The sequence below is a fragment of the Archocentrus centrarchus genome, chromosome 13 (assembly GCF_007364275.1).
Source record: "Archocentrus centrarchus isolate MPI-CPG fArcCen1 chromosome 13, fArcCen1, whole genome shotgun sequence".
NCBI classification, from domain to species: Eukaryota; Metazoa; Chordata; class Actinopteri; order Cichliformes; family Cichlidae; genus Archocentrus; species Archocentrus centrarchus.
In genome coordinates, this window is record NC_044358.1 from 35991690 (window position 1) to 36012084 (window position 20395).

Here is a 20395-nt window from a genome sequence, read left to right on the forward strand (position 1 = left end):
CACTGGGTGCCAGGGCTGTGGCTTATGATGAAAAGGTTGTCACCTTTCCCCAAAGATATTCCTTCCACTTAGACATATGTCAACATTACCTACAACCAGGTGGTCTCTGCCACACCCTCCAAGGAGGACTTTGCAGTAAGGCTGGTAGAGCTGGCAATGATTGCAGTATTAACAGGTTGATCCCCAGATTCCTCCGTGTACAGAGGTGTTCTGCAGCAAGACACTGAACCTTAAGTTGGTCCTCGTGGCAGGCCAGCATGGCACCCTGCAACACCAGCTCTGCCACCTCTAGTGTGCAGATTGTGTGTGCATGTCAATGAGAAACACTGTAGAACACTTTGCAGAGTCTGGTTAAGTCACTTTTTAGATTATTTACTGTTGTAGTTGTGGACTGTCCAAGTTGTACTGCTATAGTTATGCAACTAAAGAATCTTTAGGTGGAGCCAACATTTGGTGTGCTGACTTCTAAGACAAAAACACTTTTTGTTCTTGTCGTTATCTTTTTAATTAAGGTCTGTTGCTCGGAAATGTTCCATGTGGTGCAAGTCCCTCTGGGCTCAAGCTCCCATTATGTGGTGAGGTAGGACAACCATCCAGTTATCTGCTACTGTGCGGCAGTCGTCCAAAGTCGTTGCTTTTTGATACACACGCAGAGACTGGCCCTGTGACTTTAAAGCCCAGTCTACAGCACCAGTCAGGTTTTACCAGCACTTCCTTTTATCATTAGTCACTCTTCATATCCAAGAGAGTGAGTAAGTAAAATTTTATTTCTATAGCACATTTCAAGATCATCACAAAGTAATTTACAACAAAATACCAAAGCATTAAAAAAAAGAGTTAACCAAATGCAAGTCTAAAAAGGTGAGTTTTTAGCTGTTTTTTGAAAGAGACCACTGAGTTCTCAGATCACAAGCTGAGAGGAAGCGTTCCAGAGTGTGAGGGCTACCACTGCAAAAGCTCTGTCTTCTTTAGTTTTCTGCTTTGTATAACTCACAGCCAGTAGGCCCTGATCACATGATCTCAGGGACCTGATGTGGACATATGGATTATAAAAGATTTAGCAAATGTGGTAAGGGGACCAAGAGTTTCCATTACCTTAGGCATAAATCTGTGAGGGGTACAAACAAGGACATCAGTTTTTTTTCTTCATTAAGTTGAAGAAAGGTTTCAGCCATCCAATGTTTAATAGAGTCTAAGCACCAATTCAGAATCTGTAGCTTAGAAAGGTCTTGGGGCTGAAAAGAGATATATAACTGAATGTTATCTGCATAGTGATAACAAATGTCCTTGAAGGTGTTAAAATGTGCCATAGACAGAGAAGATATAGCAGAAATAATAAGGGCCCCAAAACAGAACCTTGTGGCACACCATAGATAAGAGAAGTGGAATAAGACTTTTACTCAGAAACAGCCACAGAAAAACATCGTTCAGATAGATATGATGTGAACCACTCCAAATCAGATTCAGATAAACCCACCCAGTATCTCAGCCCATCCAGCAAAATGTGATGGTCAACAGTATCAAAAAAATGGATAAGGTCCAGCATCAGCAAAACCAGAACATTCTCCTGCATTGCTCTGCATCTAAATGTCACTGGACACTTTAAGAAGAGCTGTTTCTGCAGAATGAGCTCTATGAAAACCAGATTATAATTTATTAAGAATACTGTATTTGTCCAAGACAGCTGTAAGCTGCTTAGCTGCAACCTGTTCTAAAATCTTAGCAATAAATAGTTATTTTGAGATTGGTCTGTAACTGCTAAGAAGAGAAGAGTCAAGCTTGTTTTATTTTTTTAAGTGGGTGGATGACACCAGTCTTAAAATAAGCAGGGACTTGACCAGAAACCAGTGAGATGTTAATTATAGTGAGAAAACAGGGACTGATAGACTGAAAGACATTTTTGAATAGTGATGCAGGTAAAATGTCAAGAGAACAGAAAGATATGCTTTCATTGAGTTAAATATTTTACCAGTACAGGTAAAGAAACAGGTGAAAATCTTTCTAAAACAACAGGCTGAGCTGGAACAGGAACAGACCATGAACTTGTGGATGGAGAAATATTATTTCTTACATTACTGATGCCAACATGCCATATGTTTCACAACCTTTTTATTAAAAACTGTTTCACAACTGCTCCAACAAGGTTGTGCTAGAATTTTGACAGTTACATCAATTAGCAGGGGAGATGAAAAGGAATGCTCAAGCCTGTGAAACTTAACGAGCAAGTCAATGAAAACAAAATAAGAGCAAAATATTCTCTGTGCAGTACACATCTCACAGTTTGGATTAAGGAAAACAAACACGCAGCTGCTGGTGTGGTTTTACATTGTGGTAAATGGATCATTTCAATTTCATGTACTGACACAGATTATTAAAGCAGTTTGTAATGGGCATCAATGATGGCCCCAGTCTAATTACACATTTAGGACCTGAACATTTTACATTACTTTATGCCCCAATCAACAGCTTTCTAATTCTCCTGTCTATAACCATCACCTATTTTTGGTTAGTACTAACATTTTGTTTTAAATAGCAATGCCAACAGATCACAGTGTGTTCATTCGTCTTCACTGGAGCCAAATGCGTAAAGTCCTTTGGTAAATAAACACCTGGCTGGTAAGCGGTTGGGTAATTAATTTTACATCTGCTTTCATTGTTCATGCTGTTGTTTTAGTCTATAGATGTTAATTACCATGGCATTCATAAGGATTCATCTCACAGCAGCACACTGTGCTGTGGGTCTGAGGGGGAGGTTTGAGAAATTTTATATAGCAACTTGTTTGGTTTCATAATCACTCACTGTAGTGGTGTAATAATAACTGATGGTAACTGTGTTGTGCATACATGTTGGGGTAATTGAATTTAAAAAAATAAAAGGGACTTTATAGTTTTGGTTTCCTTTTCTAGAACTGCGGTGTTATTCCATGATCGGGCTTCCATCTTGATTATGGTGTGGCATACATCGTGGCCTGAATTTCACAAGGTATGAAATGCCTTGTGAAAGTCTGAATTAATGTTTTGTTTCTTCTTTCAACATTGCAGAGCAGCAGTCATTGTGATCATTTTAGGTGACTCTGCCCAAATTTCCCTGACTACTGTTTTTTTGTGTTTGTTTGTTTGTTTGTTTTTTGATTACAAGATTAATTAAAAATTTTGCAACAGTTATAAAATCAAAAATAAACATTTCACTTGTGTATTTTTTGTAATAATTTATGTGACAGACTCTGTCAACACTAGCAGGATTTCCTAATCAAACTCTGTGTGCGTTCCAAAGGTACCTCCTATCTCCTTTTCCTAAACTCTTTTCCTTGACCTTGATGAAAATGTGATTGCAGTCAAGGACAGACGATTCATAAGGACTTAGGAACAGAGAAGAGTGATGCACTGAGAATCTGAATGACCTTACACTAGTCTGTGATGTCTGCCATGTTGAAACTACAGTGTGCAGATGATAGACTACAAAGCGTGCATTTTTCTTAACCACAGTGTGTTCTTACCCTGTTGATTTATACAGGTCATATTAATGAGAGCAACCTGCAAAAGCTATCATTTCATTACACAGGATGGAATTTTAAAGAAGGAACATATAGGGCCCAATTTAGGGTAGACCGGGGTTGATTATCACACTTTTTTGTTCATCATTGAAACATCTGTCAGTAACCATTCCTTCATTAAATCAAAGCTTAAGGTGCTGGCTCAAAATGAGCATCCATCCATTTTCTTTCTGACTGATGTACATCTGTGGCTGCACCAAATATTGACCTGTAGGCAGCATTCATTAGTGACTTTGATGGCTAGTCAGCTCTTATGGCATGAAATACTGCATGCAATACTGATATTTGTCGAATAACAGTTCAAATGTTTGAGCCAAATGTATAAAGTAAGTTGATAAATAACGTGTGTTAATAAGCTAATCATCACATCAAACTGTTTTCTTTCCACAATCATCACAGGAGAGAAAACAGGCGGAGAGCGCAGAGGAGATTAAGAGTGCAGCAGGAAAGAGCAGGAAAGGAAAGGCAAAAGAGCAGGAAGGTGAACACCCCAAAGACAGGACAGAAGAAAACTGTTTAAAAGGAGGTATTATGGGGTGGTAAAGTTCAAAAACTGAACTAAATAATGGCAGCATACGGTCTCACAAAAGACCACTTCATCAACGTTAGAATTTCTTTCTTATATAGTCATTCTTTTTTTTTTAGTTTATTTAATAGAAGAAAAAAAAAGAATGTTGCACTTAGAAATATTGATTAGTGTTTAATTACTTTGTCCAAAAAAAAAAAAAAAAAAAAAAAAAAGATGCACTCTCATAAAAGTAAAATAAATCCATTAAAATAAATAGGAGCAGGTGCCGGGTTTGTGGAGGCCACCATGTTGCCCCACCATCCTATATATACAGTGTCCGAAGTGGACATCGCTAATCGGCCGAATTTTATGCATGTACCTAGAAATTGGTCACATATGTAAAGAATAAAGAATAGTAAAGTACAACACTGTTGTAGAAAAAAAAAAGACACGATTAATGCCGGAACAAATCGTCAATCATGTGATTCAGCGCACCATGCCGTAAAAATAATTTTATTCTTGGGTGTGCTCCCAGTGCTGCTGTTTATTTCTAAAGGGCTGCATATTATAGCTGTATATAATGTATTTAAATATTGAAGCTTACTGTCCCACAGCACGTGGGAAATCGCTTTACATTCTCGGCAGATACAAGTGAAAGTAATGTGATCGATCGGGTTTTCTTGGTGTATATTCTGTGTTCTAGTAGCTGCCATTCCAACAGTGTAAAAGAGGCTTTGCAACAGATTAGAATCAAGTACAACAACATTTTATGCATTTCCCAAATCACAAAATGAATACACGCACATTTCCGTGACAATGTGACACAGTTTGCACTTTATTCAGTGGGTTTAGTAAGGTACGGCTTAACTCTATATTGGGTTTAAAACTAATAAGCGACTTGGTGAAAACGTAGCACTTCCAGCTGATTTGAAACAGGAACTCTGAACACAACCTGCTCCTGACAGTTTTAGTTTTTATCGATCTCAGAGATAATCAATTATTTGCCATGCTTTTATTTTGAAGGCTCGCGGATCATGAAGTTTGCGCTGCTGGATGACGTCGCGTGATCCCTAGGCATAAATCTCAAGTTAGGAAGTGTGTATTATGTGGGCTGTCTCTGCATATGCCGACTTAAAAGCGCGTGACTCTCTCCAGACGGTTAATGCGGTTTCTGTTAAGGCCGGTTGTCTTGTGGTCATGGCTGCTACACTTTGTGTTATTTTTGCACTTTTTGCTTCTGTTCATACCTATGGTGAGTATACATTGTTTGTTTTCGCACTGCGATACATTGCACCGGAGTTTATGTCAGTTTTCGACCGAGCAGCAAACCTTGAGCTGCTGAATATCATAGGAGCAAAAACACAGTACTATCCTGGCCCATTAATGCGTCTGCCTACCCAAGACACAATTATTAGTATGTTTATATGTATTCATGTATATATGCATTGTGGATATCTTATGGGTGTAATATTATATTGTGATTTTTATTTTTCTGCACAGGTTCAGTGTGTGTGTGTGTGTGTGTGTGTGTGCGAGCGTGTGTTTTAAAACCTTTTAATAACCAGGAAGTGAAACTCCTGAAGATAACAATCTCTGTTTCAGAGTGTCCTGAGCTGACACAGTCAGCATTGACCTGGCATGTTTTTCAGTGTAATCGAATAGTGAAACTTGTTGGTGTGTGTAGATGTGAAGCTGCGCTTTGCCTCCTACTATGGAAACCACATGGTGTTGCAGAAGTCTCCAGAGAGAGCTGTGCTGTGGGGATATGGCCCTGAGGGTGCACAGGTTACAGTCTCCTTGTCAGGATTAATGAAGCAGCAAACTTCACCGGCCACTGTGACAAACGGTAAGTACAGCATGTTGTTGTCAAAGGGGGGGATTTATCCTGACATGTGTACTGATTGGAAACAGAAGTTAAAATGAGTGAACCTGACAGGAGCAGCTATGGCAGGGACCTCACTTTTGTCATGTAACCACTGTCACTGACCTAGAAGCAGTTGTTTTGCCTCAGATTCAGTCTCTGAATTTGTGCCTTGGTCATGTTTAATAGATGCTACAATGTTACACACATGGCTAAAAGTTTTCATGTATCGGTTTGGTCACTTTGTTACAGTCCGTGTGTCAATGACTCTTTTTAAAGGCATTTGGCGAGTCACCCTAAACCCTGTTGCAGCTGGTGGTCCATACAGTGTGACAGCAAACATTCGAAACAGTTCAGCCACTCTTACAGATGTGCTGTTTGGAGACATTTGGCTGTGTGGAGGGCAGAGCAACATGTTGTTTAACATGAATCAGGTATGGTAAGCCAGGTGAATAATACCTGTCTGTCTTTATCGTGGAGCCTTGCACCTGTGTGGGTTTCCTCTCAGTGCTTCAGCTTCTTCCCACAGTAAAGACATGCTTGTTAGGTTAATTGGTGATTCTACATTGGCCTTAGTTATGTGGGTGTGAGAGCGTGTGGTTGCCTCCCTGTTAATCCAGTGATGGCATTCAGGCTGTGACTCTTGCTTGGTGTCAGCTGTGAGAGGCCACAGCCCCTTCCTATTTGCCCAAATACCAAAGTACCTTGAAGCATATAACACACAAAAAAAAAGCTCCTGTTTAAGATGTGTTTATCATTTTTTTAAACATTTGTATTTACAAATTTATTTACTTTCCTCCAGATTTTCAATTCATCAGAGGAGCTGGCCCTTGTTGCTAAGTACCCTCATGTGAGGCCATTTATGGTAGCCTTGAACACAAGTGAGACAGAGTTAAAGGATCTGACTGAAGTGGCGATTCCCTGGTCTGTGCCCACCGCCAGTAAGACGAGGATTTTCTTTTTTATGTGTTCATAGAGCTGTTGAAAAATGTGTTTACACTTAAAGGTTATTTATTGGATTACTGTAGTACAAATGAACCTGTTATAAATGTTAATGCCACATAGTAGAAACATTCATATAATATTGCATCTGTCTCTAAATCCAAGCTGCGGTTTTTGTAATGTTTCACCATCTGACTGTATAATAAATACTCTCTTAGGTCAAATACATACTAAACATGATGCTATATATGTGCATGCATACCACTTTCTGCTTGCATTATGCTGGTTGATTAATGAACGGTCATGTTTCCAGAGGTGATGGCAGACTTTTCTGCTGTGTGTTGGCTCTTCGGACGTTACATGTATGAGAACCTGAAGTATCCCATAGGACTGGTGGAGTCCTGTTGGGGTGGCACACCAATCGAAGCCTGGTCATCTTCAAGAGCCCTGAAGCAGTGTCAGGAAGTGCCAACTGTAAATGGGTAAGGACATAAACACACATTTTCCAGCTAACCTGCAGTCTGATTGAGGTTGTGTAAGATTGTGTGTTTAATACCCATCAAACATGGACCACGCACCATGCATGTTTTCTGCATCTTGTAATCTCTCAGTCCCAAAGAGAATTCTATTTTGTGGAATGGAATGATCCATCCACTGCTCAATATGACCATCAAAGGCGCTCTCTGGTACCAAGGTAAGACTTTTTATCACTGGTAGGTTCAGTATAGTCAATGACACACACAAACCTGTGGGATTTATCACATTTTCAGGTGAGGCGAATGCAAATTATAACCAGAACAAGTACAACTGTTCCTTCCCTGCTATGATTGATGACTGGAGGATGGCATTTCACCAGGGCTCAGGGGGGCAGACGGCTCTTGACTTCCCCTTTGGATTTGTCCAGGTGTGTTAGGTATTGGTTTAGTGCTAACAAGTAGTAAACTAGAAACACTTCTGATCTAGGTGTCCCTTTAATTTATCAGTGTAGCACACAATAAAAGTTAACTCTTGTCTTTTTAGAATAAGGGTAGCATAGACAGCTTCATAACTTTGTTCAATGTGTTGCAAGGGTGATGAATGATTTCTCTGCATGTGCAGCTTTCAACATACGAAAAGGGCAGCAAAGATGACGGCTTTCCAAACATCCGCTGGCACCAAACAGCAGACTTTGGATTTGTCCCTAACATCAGGATGAAGAAAACCTTCATGGCTGTGGCTTTGGATTTACCAGATGCAACTTCACCATATGGCACGTAAGGATAACATGGGTCCCTAGCAAATGAATGCATTATTATTTTTAATATCTCCTGCATATGTGAGTCACACTTGGTAACACTTAAAGATGCAGACAATTACTCAGTTTTGCCTTCAGCTGTGAAAGCATGTCATGACCAAACTTTAATACTCTGAGACCTCATGTCAGGATGGCAGATGTATCCAAAACCTGGTCTGATAAATGGACTTAAAAAAAAAAATCTCACAAGTAGTGCTTTGCCATTTTTGCCACTCATTCACTCCTTCACACCCACCCTGAAATTGGGTTTCAGTGTCTTGGCCAAGGACACGTCTGCATGTGGACAGGAGGAGCTGGGCACTTAACCTCAAAACGCTCCTGTAATTAGTGGTTTGACAAACTGCTTTACCACCTGAGCCACAATACTGCAATATTTGGGGATGGACATAGACTGAGTGAAAGAAGGGAAGGTACTCTCCGATGATGACACCCATTTGCTTTGTGGGTGGTGAAATTGCCAAGCTCAAGTTTGACAGTCATTGGAGCCTGAAGTGACCATATTTAGATTAGATTAAACTTTATTAATCCCTTTAGGAAGGTTCTGTCAGGGAAATTAAAGTAGCACCTTAAATTATAGGCAAACAAACACAGCAGAAGTCACAAATAAGCATATGAATGAATAAATAAATAAATAATAAACAAACATGCAAAGAAAAACAGTGACAAAAAAGTAGGTATAAAATGTCTAGCAAATGTGATTTTGCACATTGTACAGGATTCCTTTGTTGTATTGTGTTGTGGGAAGGCTCAGGATGCTGCCTTTCTGCTGCTGTTTTTAATCTTCTCTTGGTGTCTTATGCCATCACTTTTTTTTTTTAAAGCTAATTAATATGTTCTTTCTGTTTCAGGATCCATCCCCGAGACAAGCAGGATGTAGCCTATAGATTGACACTGGGTGCCAGGGCCGTGGCTTATGGTGAAAAGGATGTGGCCTTCTCTGGACCTTTCCCCAAGTTGCCTGTTGCTTGTAATGAGACATATGTCAACATTACCTTTGACCAGACGGTCTCTGTCACACCATCCAAAGAGGTCTTTGAGGTAAGGCTGGCAGTGATAAATGCTGGAGTTAGCATTTCCATTAATTGCAGGGTTAACAGTTTGAGCCCCTCTATGTGCAGAAGGGTCCTGAAGCAAGACATCCATCCTAACCTAATACTAACCCTCGGGCTTAATTGCGGGGCAGCAGCCTAAGCAGAGAAGCCCAGACCTCCCTCTCTCCAGCCACCTCCTTCAGCTCATCTGGGAGAACACTGAGGCGTTCCCACCCTAGGGCAGGCCCTGCGTATCCTGGGCTTACCCCAGGACTTCATCCTGCTAGAACATGCCCATAAAACCTTGCTCAGGAGGCATCCTAATCAGATTCCAACTGTCTCCTTTCGATATGGAGAAGTAGTGGCTCCACCGAGTCCCTCCTGTATGCCTGAGTGCCTCATCCTAATCTCTAAGGCTCAACCCAGCCACCCTTCAGCTGATTTCTGTCGCTTCTAATTGCGATCTTTCTTTCAGTTACTACACAGAACTCATGACCATAGATGATGGTAGGGATGTAAATTGACCAATAAATCAACAGCTTCAGCATTTTCTTTCTGAGATCTATGGCCTCAGACTTTGAAGTGCTGATTCTCATTCCTGCCGCTTCACACTTGGCTACGAACCATTCCAGTGGAATCTGGAGGCCACTTTCTGATTGAGCTTCCACCTTGGAGGCCAACAAAGAGGAAGCTTTCCATCACTTCGCTCTGCCTAGAAATTCCATAAAGAAGTCCAACACCCACCAGGAACGAGTTTGACTTATTGCCGGCAATGTGAACTAAACTCTCGCTGCGGTTGTACCGAATGACTCAGCAACCAGCCAGATACCCAATATTCCCAAAGCACAGGTTTGGGCAAAGTCTTGCGCACACTCGAGGATCCCCAGGAGGACTAAGACACTGAACCTTAAATTGGTCCTCATGGCACCTTGCAGACCAACTCTGCCACCACTGGTGTGCATGTAAATGAGAAACATCGTAGAACACTTTGCAGGGCCTGCTTAAGTCACTTTTTAGATTATTCACTATGGTAGTTGTGGGATGTTCAAGTTGTACTGGTTTAGCGAGACAATTAAAGAATTTTTAGATGTAGTCAGCATTTGTTGCAATGACTTCTAAGACAAAATCACTTCTTGTCTTCTTTTTAATCAAGGTCTGTTGCTTGGAAACTTTAGCTCCATGTGGGCCTAAGTCTCCCTGGGTTCAAGCTCCCATTGTGCAGTGGGATCAAACAACCATCCTGATATCTGCCACTGTGTGTCAGTCGCTTCAAGTTGCTGCTGTTCGATATGCATGGAGAGACTGGCCCTGTGACTTTAAAGCCTGCCCAGTCTACAGCGCCAGCCGGGTTTTACCTGCACCTCCTTTTATCACCAGTTGCCCTTCAGTGAAAGGAGGCATTTGGAAAAGCTACCGAACCTGAAACTGTAAGAAGAAATTTGTCTCTAAAGTCAATTAGATTAATTGGACATGGTATTGATTGGTGACCTGTCCAGGGTCTCAGGGCAGCTTCTTTATTAATTTTATAATTCTGTTTGGCTGCATAAAATTTTTTCTGGGAACTTGAAGAATAAAATGACGAATCTCCAGACGATTACATTTTTCTATTACACTGTATCTGACCTTTTACTTTAAAAATGATCATAGTTCAGGGATCAGACAAATGTAGAACTTTGCTCATATTTCCATGAAATATTATCACTTAAAGGTCCCACAATTTTTACGAGTACAGTGCAATATATCAGCAACAGCATGGTTTGAAATTGAATTTTGCTTCTAGTGTGAAATCAAATGAGCCAAAAAAGCCCAAAGTCATAAGCAGTAATTACTCTTTTCATATGAGAGTTTATGACAGCAGACAAACATGCTCAAATACTAAATTTGAAATCACTAATGAAGCAAAGGGATTATGCACAATATAGTGTCTTTCAGCTACACCTTTACTAGTCAGTTCAGAAATAGAATTCCATTTCCTTTTAATCATATCCAAAGTGTCGTGTTTCACAACCTTTTTATTAGAAGCTTTCACAGCTGCTCCAACAAGGTTGTGCTAGAATTTTGACAGTTGCATCAATTAGCAGGGGAGCTGAAAAGGGATTTGCAGGTCTGTGAAACTTTACAAGTAAGTCAATGAAAACAAAATAAGAGCAAAATATTCTCTGTGCAGTACACGTCTCATGGCTTGGATTAAGGAAAACAACCACACAGCTGCTGGTGTGGTTTTACATTGTGGTAAATGGATCATTTCAGTTTCGTGTACTGACACAGATTATTAAAGCAGTTTGTAATGGGCATCAATGATGGCCCCAGTCTAACTACACATTTAGGACCTGAACATTTTACATTACTTTATGCCCCAATCAACAGCTTTCCAATTCTGCTGTCTATAACATCACCTATCTTTGGTTAGTACTAACATTTTGTTTTAAATAGCAATGCCAACAGAATTCACTGTGTTCATTTGTCTTCACTGGAGCCAAATTTGTAAAGTCCTTTGGTAAATAAACACCTGCCTGGTAAGCGGTTGGATAATTAATTTTACATCTGCCTTCATTTTTCATGCTGTTATTTTAGTCTATAGATGTTAATTACCATGGCATTCATAAGGATTCACCTCACCGCAGCACACTGTGCTGTAGATCTGAGGGGGAGTTTTGAGAAACTTTACCTGGCAGTCTGTTTTGGTTTCATAATCACTGTAATGGTGTAATAATGATGGTAACTGTGTTGTGCATACATGTTGGGGTGACGAGGTTTATAAAAGGACTTCATAGTTCTTCATTCTTTTTCTAGAACTCTGGTGTTATTACATGATCGGCCTTCCATGTTCAGCACTGTTTACAAGCAGTTTGTTTATTTGGATTTGTGGGTAATTAGACTTTATGGGCGTTTTGTTTCCAAAATATATTTTTCCACTAATTCCACTAATAAAAAAAAAAATCATTTGAAGAATAATTTTCTCATCTGCTGTATTTGTCTAATTTTTCTCTGATTGTGAATGTCTAAACAAATGTTTTGTGCCTTCTTACAATATTGCAGAGCAACAGTCATTGTGATCATTTTCAGTGATTCAGCCTAATGTCCCTGACTGCTGTTGTTTTGGGGGTTTTTTTGTTTGTTTTTTTGTTGTTTGTTACAAGCATAATGATAAATCAAAAATAAACATTGCACTTCTATCTGTCTATATCTGTATCTTTTTTTTTATATATAATTATTTATGCTTTTCCATTGAACCCTTCTGTCTTTTGTGACTTTTACATTAGTGAATAAGACATGCGTGGAGACATACTTCTCCTTCCATACTCCAGTGCCTGCTTAGTCAAACCCTGCAGTCATTAACAGCCATCCTAAATCAAGATTTCAACATACTGTACTTGATATCAGTATAATCTGCAGGTAGAGGCAGACCTGAGGTCTGTACTACGAAGCAGTACAGAGAGAACTTTTCTGTACTACTGAAGATGGTTTGCTTCTCATCACGGTACATCGCCGTGGAAACTTATGCTGCGAACCTAACATGCTCCAACATTCATGGAAGGTCCCTCGAACTGTGCAGAAAGTAGGCGGGTCTGAAGTTTTCCAGTTTTGTCTGCAGGCTGCTTTTCATAACTGACTGATCAGTGTCTTCTATGACTAAAGCTTTATACAGACTGGATTAGAACAGTAAGATAAAGTACTCACTGTCTCTGTCTTTGGGCCTATATATTGACAACTGAAGGATTGTAAAAGCGCTTGTGTTAAGTAGAAAAAAATAGCATTTAACTGGGATTTCAGGGCTTGTAAAAACATAACCTGCAAATTAATTTGCTCCCCTATGTGCTTTATGAATGAGAAAATGAATGGGAGTGTCAGTCCGCTGATTCAGGTGCAGCAGGAGGGGAAGAGTCAGTCAGAGTCTGCTGAAGAAAACCTGCCTGGTGGCAGGCTAAGGTCAGAGAGTCTGTTACCATGGTAACTGGCTCAGTTGAAGTTAACTCACTTTCTGAAACAGAAAGCCCTGAGTTTCCCTCATCACAGGGTTAATAAACTCAAGGGTTATTAGGTAAACCTGCTTCCTGGAATAAGGCCTAGTGCTACCTGCAGGATGCAGTGCCATCACAGAGATTCAGCAAATGAGGAACTCCAGGCAGAACAACATGACAAGCAGGGAAGAGATGTCACAGTACAAAACATGCAAATTCAATGAATACAACTAGATAAACAGTTAATAAAGGCACCAACAGGTGGATTTGGTCTATTTTCACTTTTTAAATAGTTTGGTCTCAGCACTTTACCAACCGCTTGTTTACAGAAGAAACATGCAAATAAATAATTAGCTGCTTGAGACCAAAATGGCTAAAAGAATGGTCAGTGCTGGATATCTGCTTCTGTTGGCAGTGTGACAATTACTTTTTTGTGCCTCAGGTTATTATGGGGTTCTTCTCCCCGAAGTGGTAATAAATAAATTAATGAATGAATAAATTTCGTAGCTTTAAAGGACAAGATATTTAAAGCTCTTTACGGCGTTTTGTTGTTGTTGTTGTTGTTGTTGGTTGTTTGTTTGTTTTTTGTATTATGAAATTATACTCGTGCTAATTTGCTTCATTAGCACAAACACAGGTGGGACTCAAAGTGGATACATAGCTACTGGGTTTCAAAATGGTCCCGAGCTTGCTGATAGATATTTTTCCTCCAATTCACAATTGTTTCATTTTGTTGTTGAGAAAAATAAGTAAATAATAAATGAACAATTCCAGTATTATTATTATTATTATAGCCCAGTATAATCTATAGTCTCTCAACAAAACATTGTGTTCTTGTAATCCAAATACAAAGTAATGTTGAATGGTTACTGGTTAATGCAAAGAGAATTTAATTGCACCTGTTAGTAAAGTTGATAAGCTCATTAAGCTTAATAGTATGGTGGCCCTGAGAGGTCAAATGCACTGCAACTTAAGAAAACACCGCGAATAGAAAAATGCAAAACCACAGAAAACACAACGGAAGCAGAAAAAATGGTGCAAAAACTCACAAAAATAAATTTATAAGTTTAAAAAAAGAAAAAAGCTCACAAAACACGAGGGAGGTGATTAGGAGAGACAACGTGATGGAACAGATGCGGTAAACAACTCGCAAACATGTATTACGTGATTACAACACACATTACCCGCATCTCTTTCTCCATCACAACACTTCCTCGTCTTTTCAGCGTGTCTCCGCGTGTTTGGGTTTCTGTCACTCTCCCAGTTGTTCAGTCACATTATTATTTTTTTTTTTCTTTTTTCTGCTTCTGTTGTGCTTTATTCAACTACGGTTGTGTTCTGTGTGCTTTTGCAGCATTTTTCTATTTGCTAGTGTTTTCCTAAGTTGCGGTGCGTTTGAGCTCTCAGGGCCACCTTATAATAGGCTGTCACCTTCATTAAAAGGAGAAACGATTTTATTTATCCCAAAGTCTTTTGTTAGAGCAGGTTAAAAAACACATCAGACATATAACCAATAGCTTAAATACGTATGCATTGTAGCACTCAAATATATTTTGCAGTTCCATGCAGATTTTTGGAGTCTAAAATCACCCCTGGCCTCAGATTTTTATTTTATTATTTTTTTCACTAAAACAGAAGTCAGAGTCATTTTAGTACGTATTTTATTTTGGTGTCTTGTCACCTGTGGATTCAGTTCCAAAGTTTTTACAACATTAACCGCTTTAGGAAGGGTCACTATGACCGAGAGAAAAAATTGCAGCAGCCAGCAACTCAGTGTACATATGGGCATGTGAGTATTGTTATCTTTAACACTGTTGGTTTAATTTTCTTTTCTGCTTCTTATTACGCGCAAACGCTTGAATACGAATCGCTCGTGCTTTTACTTTGAAAGTTTGCAATTGGGACGATCACGTGAACGATGCTGTTATTGATTACACACTAATCAGATCAGCTTTACAGTCGTGACTTTTCTTCACAGAGCTTTTCGTGACTTTATTAGCGATTTTATGATGGCGGGAAAATGTGTTGCTTTAATTATTATTATTATTATTTATTATTATTATTATTAATAAAGATTTTGTTTTCGTTTTATCTACTTTTGATTTAGTTTCTTCTGCATAAGTAATTATTTCTCGTTGAATGCTTCAGCTTCAGTAACTGATGCTGGTGTGTGTAGATGGGAAGCTGCGCTTTGCCTCCTACAGTGGAGACCACTTGGTGTTGCAGAAGTCTCCAGAGAGAGCTGTGCTGTGGGGATATGGCCCTGAGGGTGCACAGGTTACCGTCTCCTTGTCAGAATTAATGAAGCAGCAAACCTCACCGGTCACTGTGACAAACGGTAGGTACAGCATGTTGTTGTCAAAGGGGGGAATTTATCCTGACATGTGTACTGATTAGAAACAGAAGTCAAAATAAGTGAACCTGGCAGGAGCAGATATGGCGGGGACCTCACTTTTGTTTTTAGAGCTTGTTATGTAACTGTTGTGAGGGCATTTAGGCAGTGATCTTACAGCAACAGAATTTGCTCCTTAGTCATGTTATTTTTTTTGTTTTTTTTATGTATTCATAGAGCTGTTGAAAAATGTGTTTACATTTAAAGGTTTTGTATTGGATTACTGAACTACAAATGAGCCAGTTATAAATGTTAATGCTGCATAGTAGAAACATTCATATAATATTGCATCTGTCTCTAAATCCAAGCTGTGGTGTAGCAGTGGTTTCACTATCTAACAGTATAATACTCTCTCGGGTCAAATACATATCAACCATGATACAGGAGCAGTCAAAAGTTTGGACACATATTATCATTCAATCTTTTTATTTATTTTTTCCTACAATGTAAATCAATACTGAAGTCATCCAGACTATAAAGGAACACATAAGGATTCATATACAGTAGTAAACTTAAAAATGTTAAACAAACCAAAATATGTATTAGATTTTAGATTCTTCAAAGTAGGCAGTTTTTGCTTTGAATACAGCTTTGCACACTCTTGGCATTCTCTCAGTCAGCTTCATGAGGTAAACACCTGAAATGGTTTTTCAACAGTCTTGAAGGAGTTCCCAGAGGTGCTGAGCACTTGTTGGCTGCTTTGCCATCACTCTGCAGTCCAACTCATCCTAAATCATCTCAGTTGGGTTTAGATCAGGTTATTGTGGAGGCCAGGTCATCTGACGCAACACTCCATCACCCTCTTTCTTGGTCAAATAGCCCTTACATAGCCTGGAAGTGTTTTTGGGGTCATTGTGCTGTTGAAAAACAAATGATGGTCCCACTAAGCTCAAACCAGATGGAATGGCTGCAGAAGCTGTGGTAGCCATGCTGGTTAAGTGTGCCTTGGATTTTGAATATATCGCCAATGGTGTCACCAGCAAAGCACCCCCCATACCATCACACTTCCTCCTCCATACATCATGTTGGGAACTGCACATGTAGGAACCATCTGCTCACCTTTTCAGCATCTTTCAAAGTCTTGCGTCCACCTGAGCCACATTTGTAACATTTGGGGATGAACGTAGACTCATTAAAAGAAGGGGACATACTTCCCTGTGATGTCACCCATTGCTCTGTGGGTGGTGGAATTGCCAGACTCGAGTTTGGCAGTCATCGTTGCAATTTTTGGAGCCTGAGGTGACCATATTTGGCAACGATCATGGAGCTGATGAGTGGTACTTTTAGCTCAGTGAAAAACTTGAACTTTTACAATGGTGTGCCGGAGCCAAAAGCAAAATACAAACCCAAAAGAAAATTTCACCATGTTGTTTTGTCTGTGGCTCATGCAACCCTGCACAGAGCGTGCACTGCAGGTGTAGCCATTAAAAAGACACATTCTGCTTTGCCACCTGCTCTGCACACATAGTCAGCATACATTGCACGTCCAGTGTCGCTGTGGGGTTAGTCTAAACATCCACAGCAGTGTCCATTTAACAAAATTGGCTGCTCAGAAGGACCTCTCTAAATCTGGCTGGTTATTCAGATGCTCCCTTTTTGGCCTTTCCTCAGTGTTTAATGTCTGTGTCCTCTCCATAGACCAATGGATTACTTTGGGAGTTTTCTATACAGGCCTATAATTGTTTTTTTATGGTTTTCTTCCAGTTCAAAAGATGAGGTTTTACTTGCTGTTCCAATATTGCCTGTCCCATACTCATCCAGTGTAATTTGGTGTGTTTATTGCTTATGTTTACCCACACAAAACAATTAGTTAAAAAAAGTAATGTGGATCTGTGAGTACTGCATAATTGCTTGCTTTGCATCATTGTTTAACCAATTAATCAGTGTTTGGTTAGTGGATATGATGCTTTGTCAAACCCAGTCAGCACCAGTTACTTTTTTTTTTTTTTTACCTTGCAGCAATACTTACTTACTTACACCTAACACCTATCCTGGGGAGTAGGTCGTCAACAAGGATCCTCCAAAGTGCTCGGTCTTGAACCCTTGTCTCAACCTGATGCCAAGTGTATCCTAACTTCTCAGTATCTTTTGGAGGTCTCTTCACCATGGATTCTTTGGCCTCCCTTTTTTCCCCTCCCTTGTGGGTTCTACATCGGGGCTTGTCTGGTGATGTTGTTGCCTGGTTTTCTCAGTGTATGTCCTCATAATCAACTTCATACTCCATAATATGCATCATACAGCATAACATTTTAAGAGCTAAAGGCACCAAGGATAAAATGTTGATATGTTTGTTAAGGAATTACAACAAGAAGAGAGATAAGCGCACATTGCAGCAGTTATGCCCATTCCCATTTTGCAGGTTTCTTTATCCAAATAAGAACACACTGAGTTGCTAGCATCCAGGCTTTGCACATGCAGAACAGAAGATACCAAACACAAGGCACACAGGTCATCATTCTCCAAAATGCTTTCATCATGTTTCTGGCCTCCTTATAAGTACAGTAGTTAAACTTCACCAAGTAGTGGGATCAAATCTAAGCAAGTCTGTTACACCGACTTGTTTGTGGATTACTGTTTTAAAAGAGAACGTCACCACATTTAGACAAGTGTAACCTGACTGGATAAACAAGCATCGCTTTCTGAGGCCTAATATCTGCTTAATGATAGGATTAGGTAAGAAGGTGGGAATTGACTTACAGCATCAAAATGGGGGGAAAGTATTGAAGAATGCATCTTCCCATTGGCTCTGCTTTTCACTGGCTGGGTTCATATTTTACATACAGTCTGTGGGCGTGAATGAGCAAATGGTGACTGAACTGACAGGTAAAATAATAATTCAGATCACTAAATGACAAGATTTGTCTGCGTGTGAAACCAACTCTACGCTTGAAAAGTGTGGGGAAGAAAGTGCATGTGATTTGGCTTAATTTATTTAAATATATTACTATCAGGTTTGGCCTGAATAATACTGCTACAGTTTTGTTTGCAGCAAACAGCTCAAGTTTGCTTCCAGTAGATCATTGAAGCATTTTTCCTGTTTTTTTTTTTTGTTTGTTTGTTCTTGTTTTTTGTTTGTTTTTTTTAGATATGTTGCCAGGACACAGTGTGTCTCTGGCATAACTTTTAACATTTACAGACTTTCTCTTTAACCAAAAGCTAAAAGCTTTTGGTTAAAGATGAGATGTCTTTATTGAAAGCATACACACGACACAAAGTGACCTGCTTCTTTATTTGAGAGTCTTGTGCTGCTATTTGGTTTACTATCCTGATTTGCAAACTCTTCTTGTGGTTTTAATGACTAGCACATCTCTTTCAGAAAAAAAAGTCCTGCATTGCGGTTTTCCTTTCAAGGATACATCCCAGAGACAAGCAGGATGTAGCCTATACATAGACCCTGGGTGCTAGAGCTGTGGCTGTCCAGGTTGACCTTCTGTAGTTAAACTATCTAAGAACCTTTAGATGTAGTCAGATTTGGTCTGATGAAAATCCCTTCTTTTCTTGTCTTTTTAATCAAGGTCTGTTTCTCGGAAATTTGGGCTCCACGTGGGCATAACTCCCACTGGGTTCAAACTCCCAGTTATCTGCCACTGTTCGATACCCGTGGAGAGACTGGCCCTGTGACTGTAAAGCCCGCTCAGTCTACAGTGCCAGATGGATTTTACCAGCACCTCCTTTTATCATCAGTCACTCTTCAGGGAAATGAGGCATTGGGAAAAGCTACTGACCCTGAAACTGCAAGAAGACGAATTGATTAAAAATGTTTGTCTTCAAGATTTTTAATTTGAAATGAAGTCATATTGGTCTGCTTATCATAGAATTAATAGTAACAGAAGCATTTGGGGTAGTAATAAATAAGGCTGGACATGGAGTCTCAGTTAATGGTATCTGGATAATATATGTATCTTGACTGCATTTCACTTCCTTTCTACCACTGTCACAGTCAGGCAGTTGCATTCATTTGTTCACTTAAGTGTCTCATCATTAAGTGTCTCATCCCACTGGAATGTAAAGTAATGCCATTAGACCAGTGCTGCTATGTAATAGATTTTGTTTGGATGGCAAGGAGTCTAATTCAGATTTCCACATGGGGAAAATAAAGTAGTATCTAGAAACCTGTGTGACAAATGATTTGTACTTCAATGTTTTCTCCATAAATGCAGATAGATGCTTTTTTTTTTCTGTATAACATATGCTGAAACATTCACTGCAGATAATTACTGGACTGTGTGAATGTAGAAAAGCATGACAGATGTTTATTTTAATACTGTAAGCTGACATTTACAACACGAGTCATTCTGACTCAAAATCTGCACAAATAAATGACAGCTAGGGTTATCTGATGTGTTGCATTCAAATCCAACACTTTTCCTCAAAACAAGAACAAAATAGAGTGAAATATTTATGTTTAGTGTGAACACCATTTTCCTGTCATAACTAGAAAAAGTCTTTACTGAAATGTACCAGTTAAATACTTGGGCAGTATGTATCAAAACCTGTATATGGGAAAGCATAGCAACCATTTCCACATGGTTTTTCATGCAACTTGCAATTATTAAGTAAGATTATAGCAATAAAATTGAAACATAACGTCAGCTGGAACTCATATAGCACAGATATTTGTATGCATACTGTAGAAAGCAAAGGGGTGTGCTTTGAAGGAAGATTAATGGGTTAGCAAGGGATCTGGGCCTAAGGTCAGTTTTTAGTGTCACAAAACTGGCGGTCATACCTTGGTTAGATCACTACTAAAACTTGTGTTGCACACCAAAGGTGGTTGTGTTTAGAATTTTGGTTTAAAATCACCACATTTGCTCTAAATGATTCTCCACTGAAGGAATGCATTATATGAAG

At 39.5% G+C, this 20395-nt stretch overlaps 1 protein-coding gene across 1 annotated transcript; it reads left to right on the top strand.

The window, feature by feature from the left end:
• Positions 1-5146: 5146 nt before the first annotated feature.
• LOC115789919 (sialate O-acetylesterase-like) lies at positions 5147-12118 on the top strand. Its single transcript, XM_030743500.1, has 10 exons — positions 5147-5314; positions 5747-5908; positions 6203-6357; positions 6726-6864; positions 7179-7347; positions 7477-7559; positions 7636-7769; positions 7964-8118; positions 9008-9197; positions 10344-12118. The coding sequence occupies exons 1-10, from the start codon at positions 5167-5169 to the stop codon at positions 10611-10613; spliced, it is 1605 nt and encodes a 534-aa protein (XP_030599360.1). The 5' UTR covers positions 5147-5166; the 3' UTR covers positions 10614-12118.
• The last annotated feature ends 8277 nt before the right edge of the window (positions 12119-20395 follow it).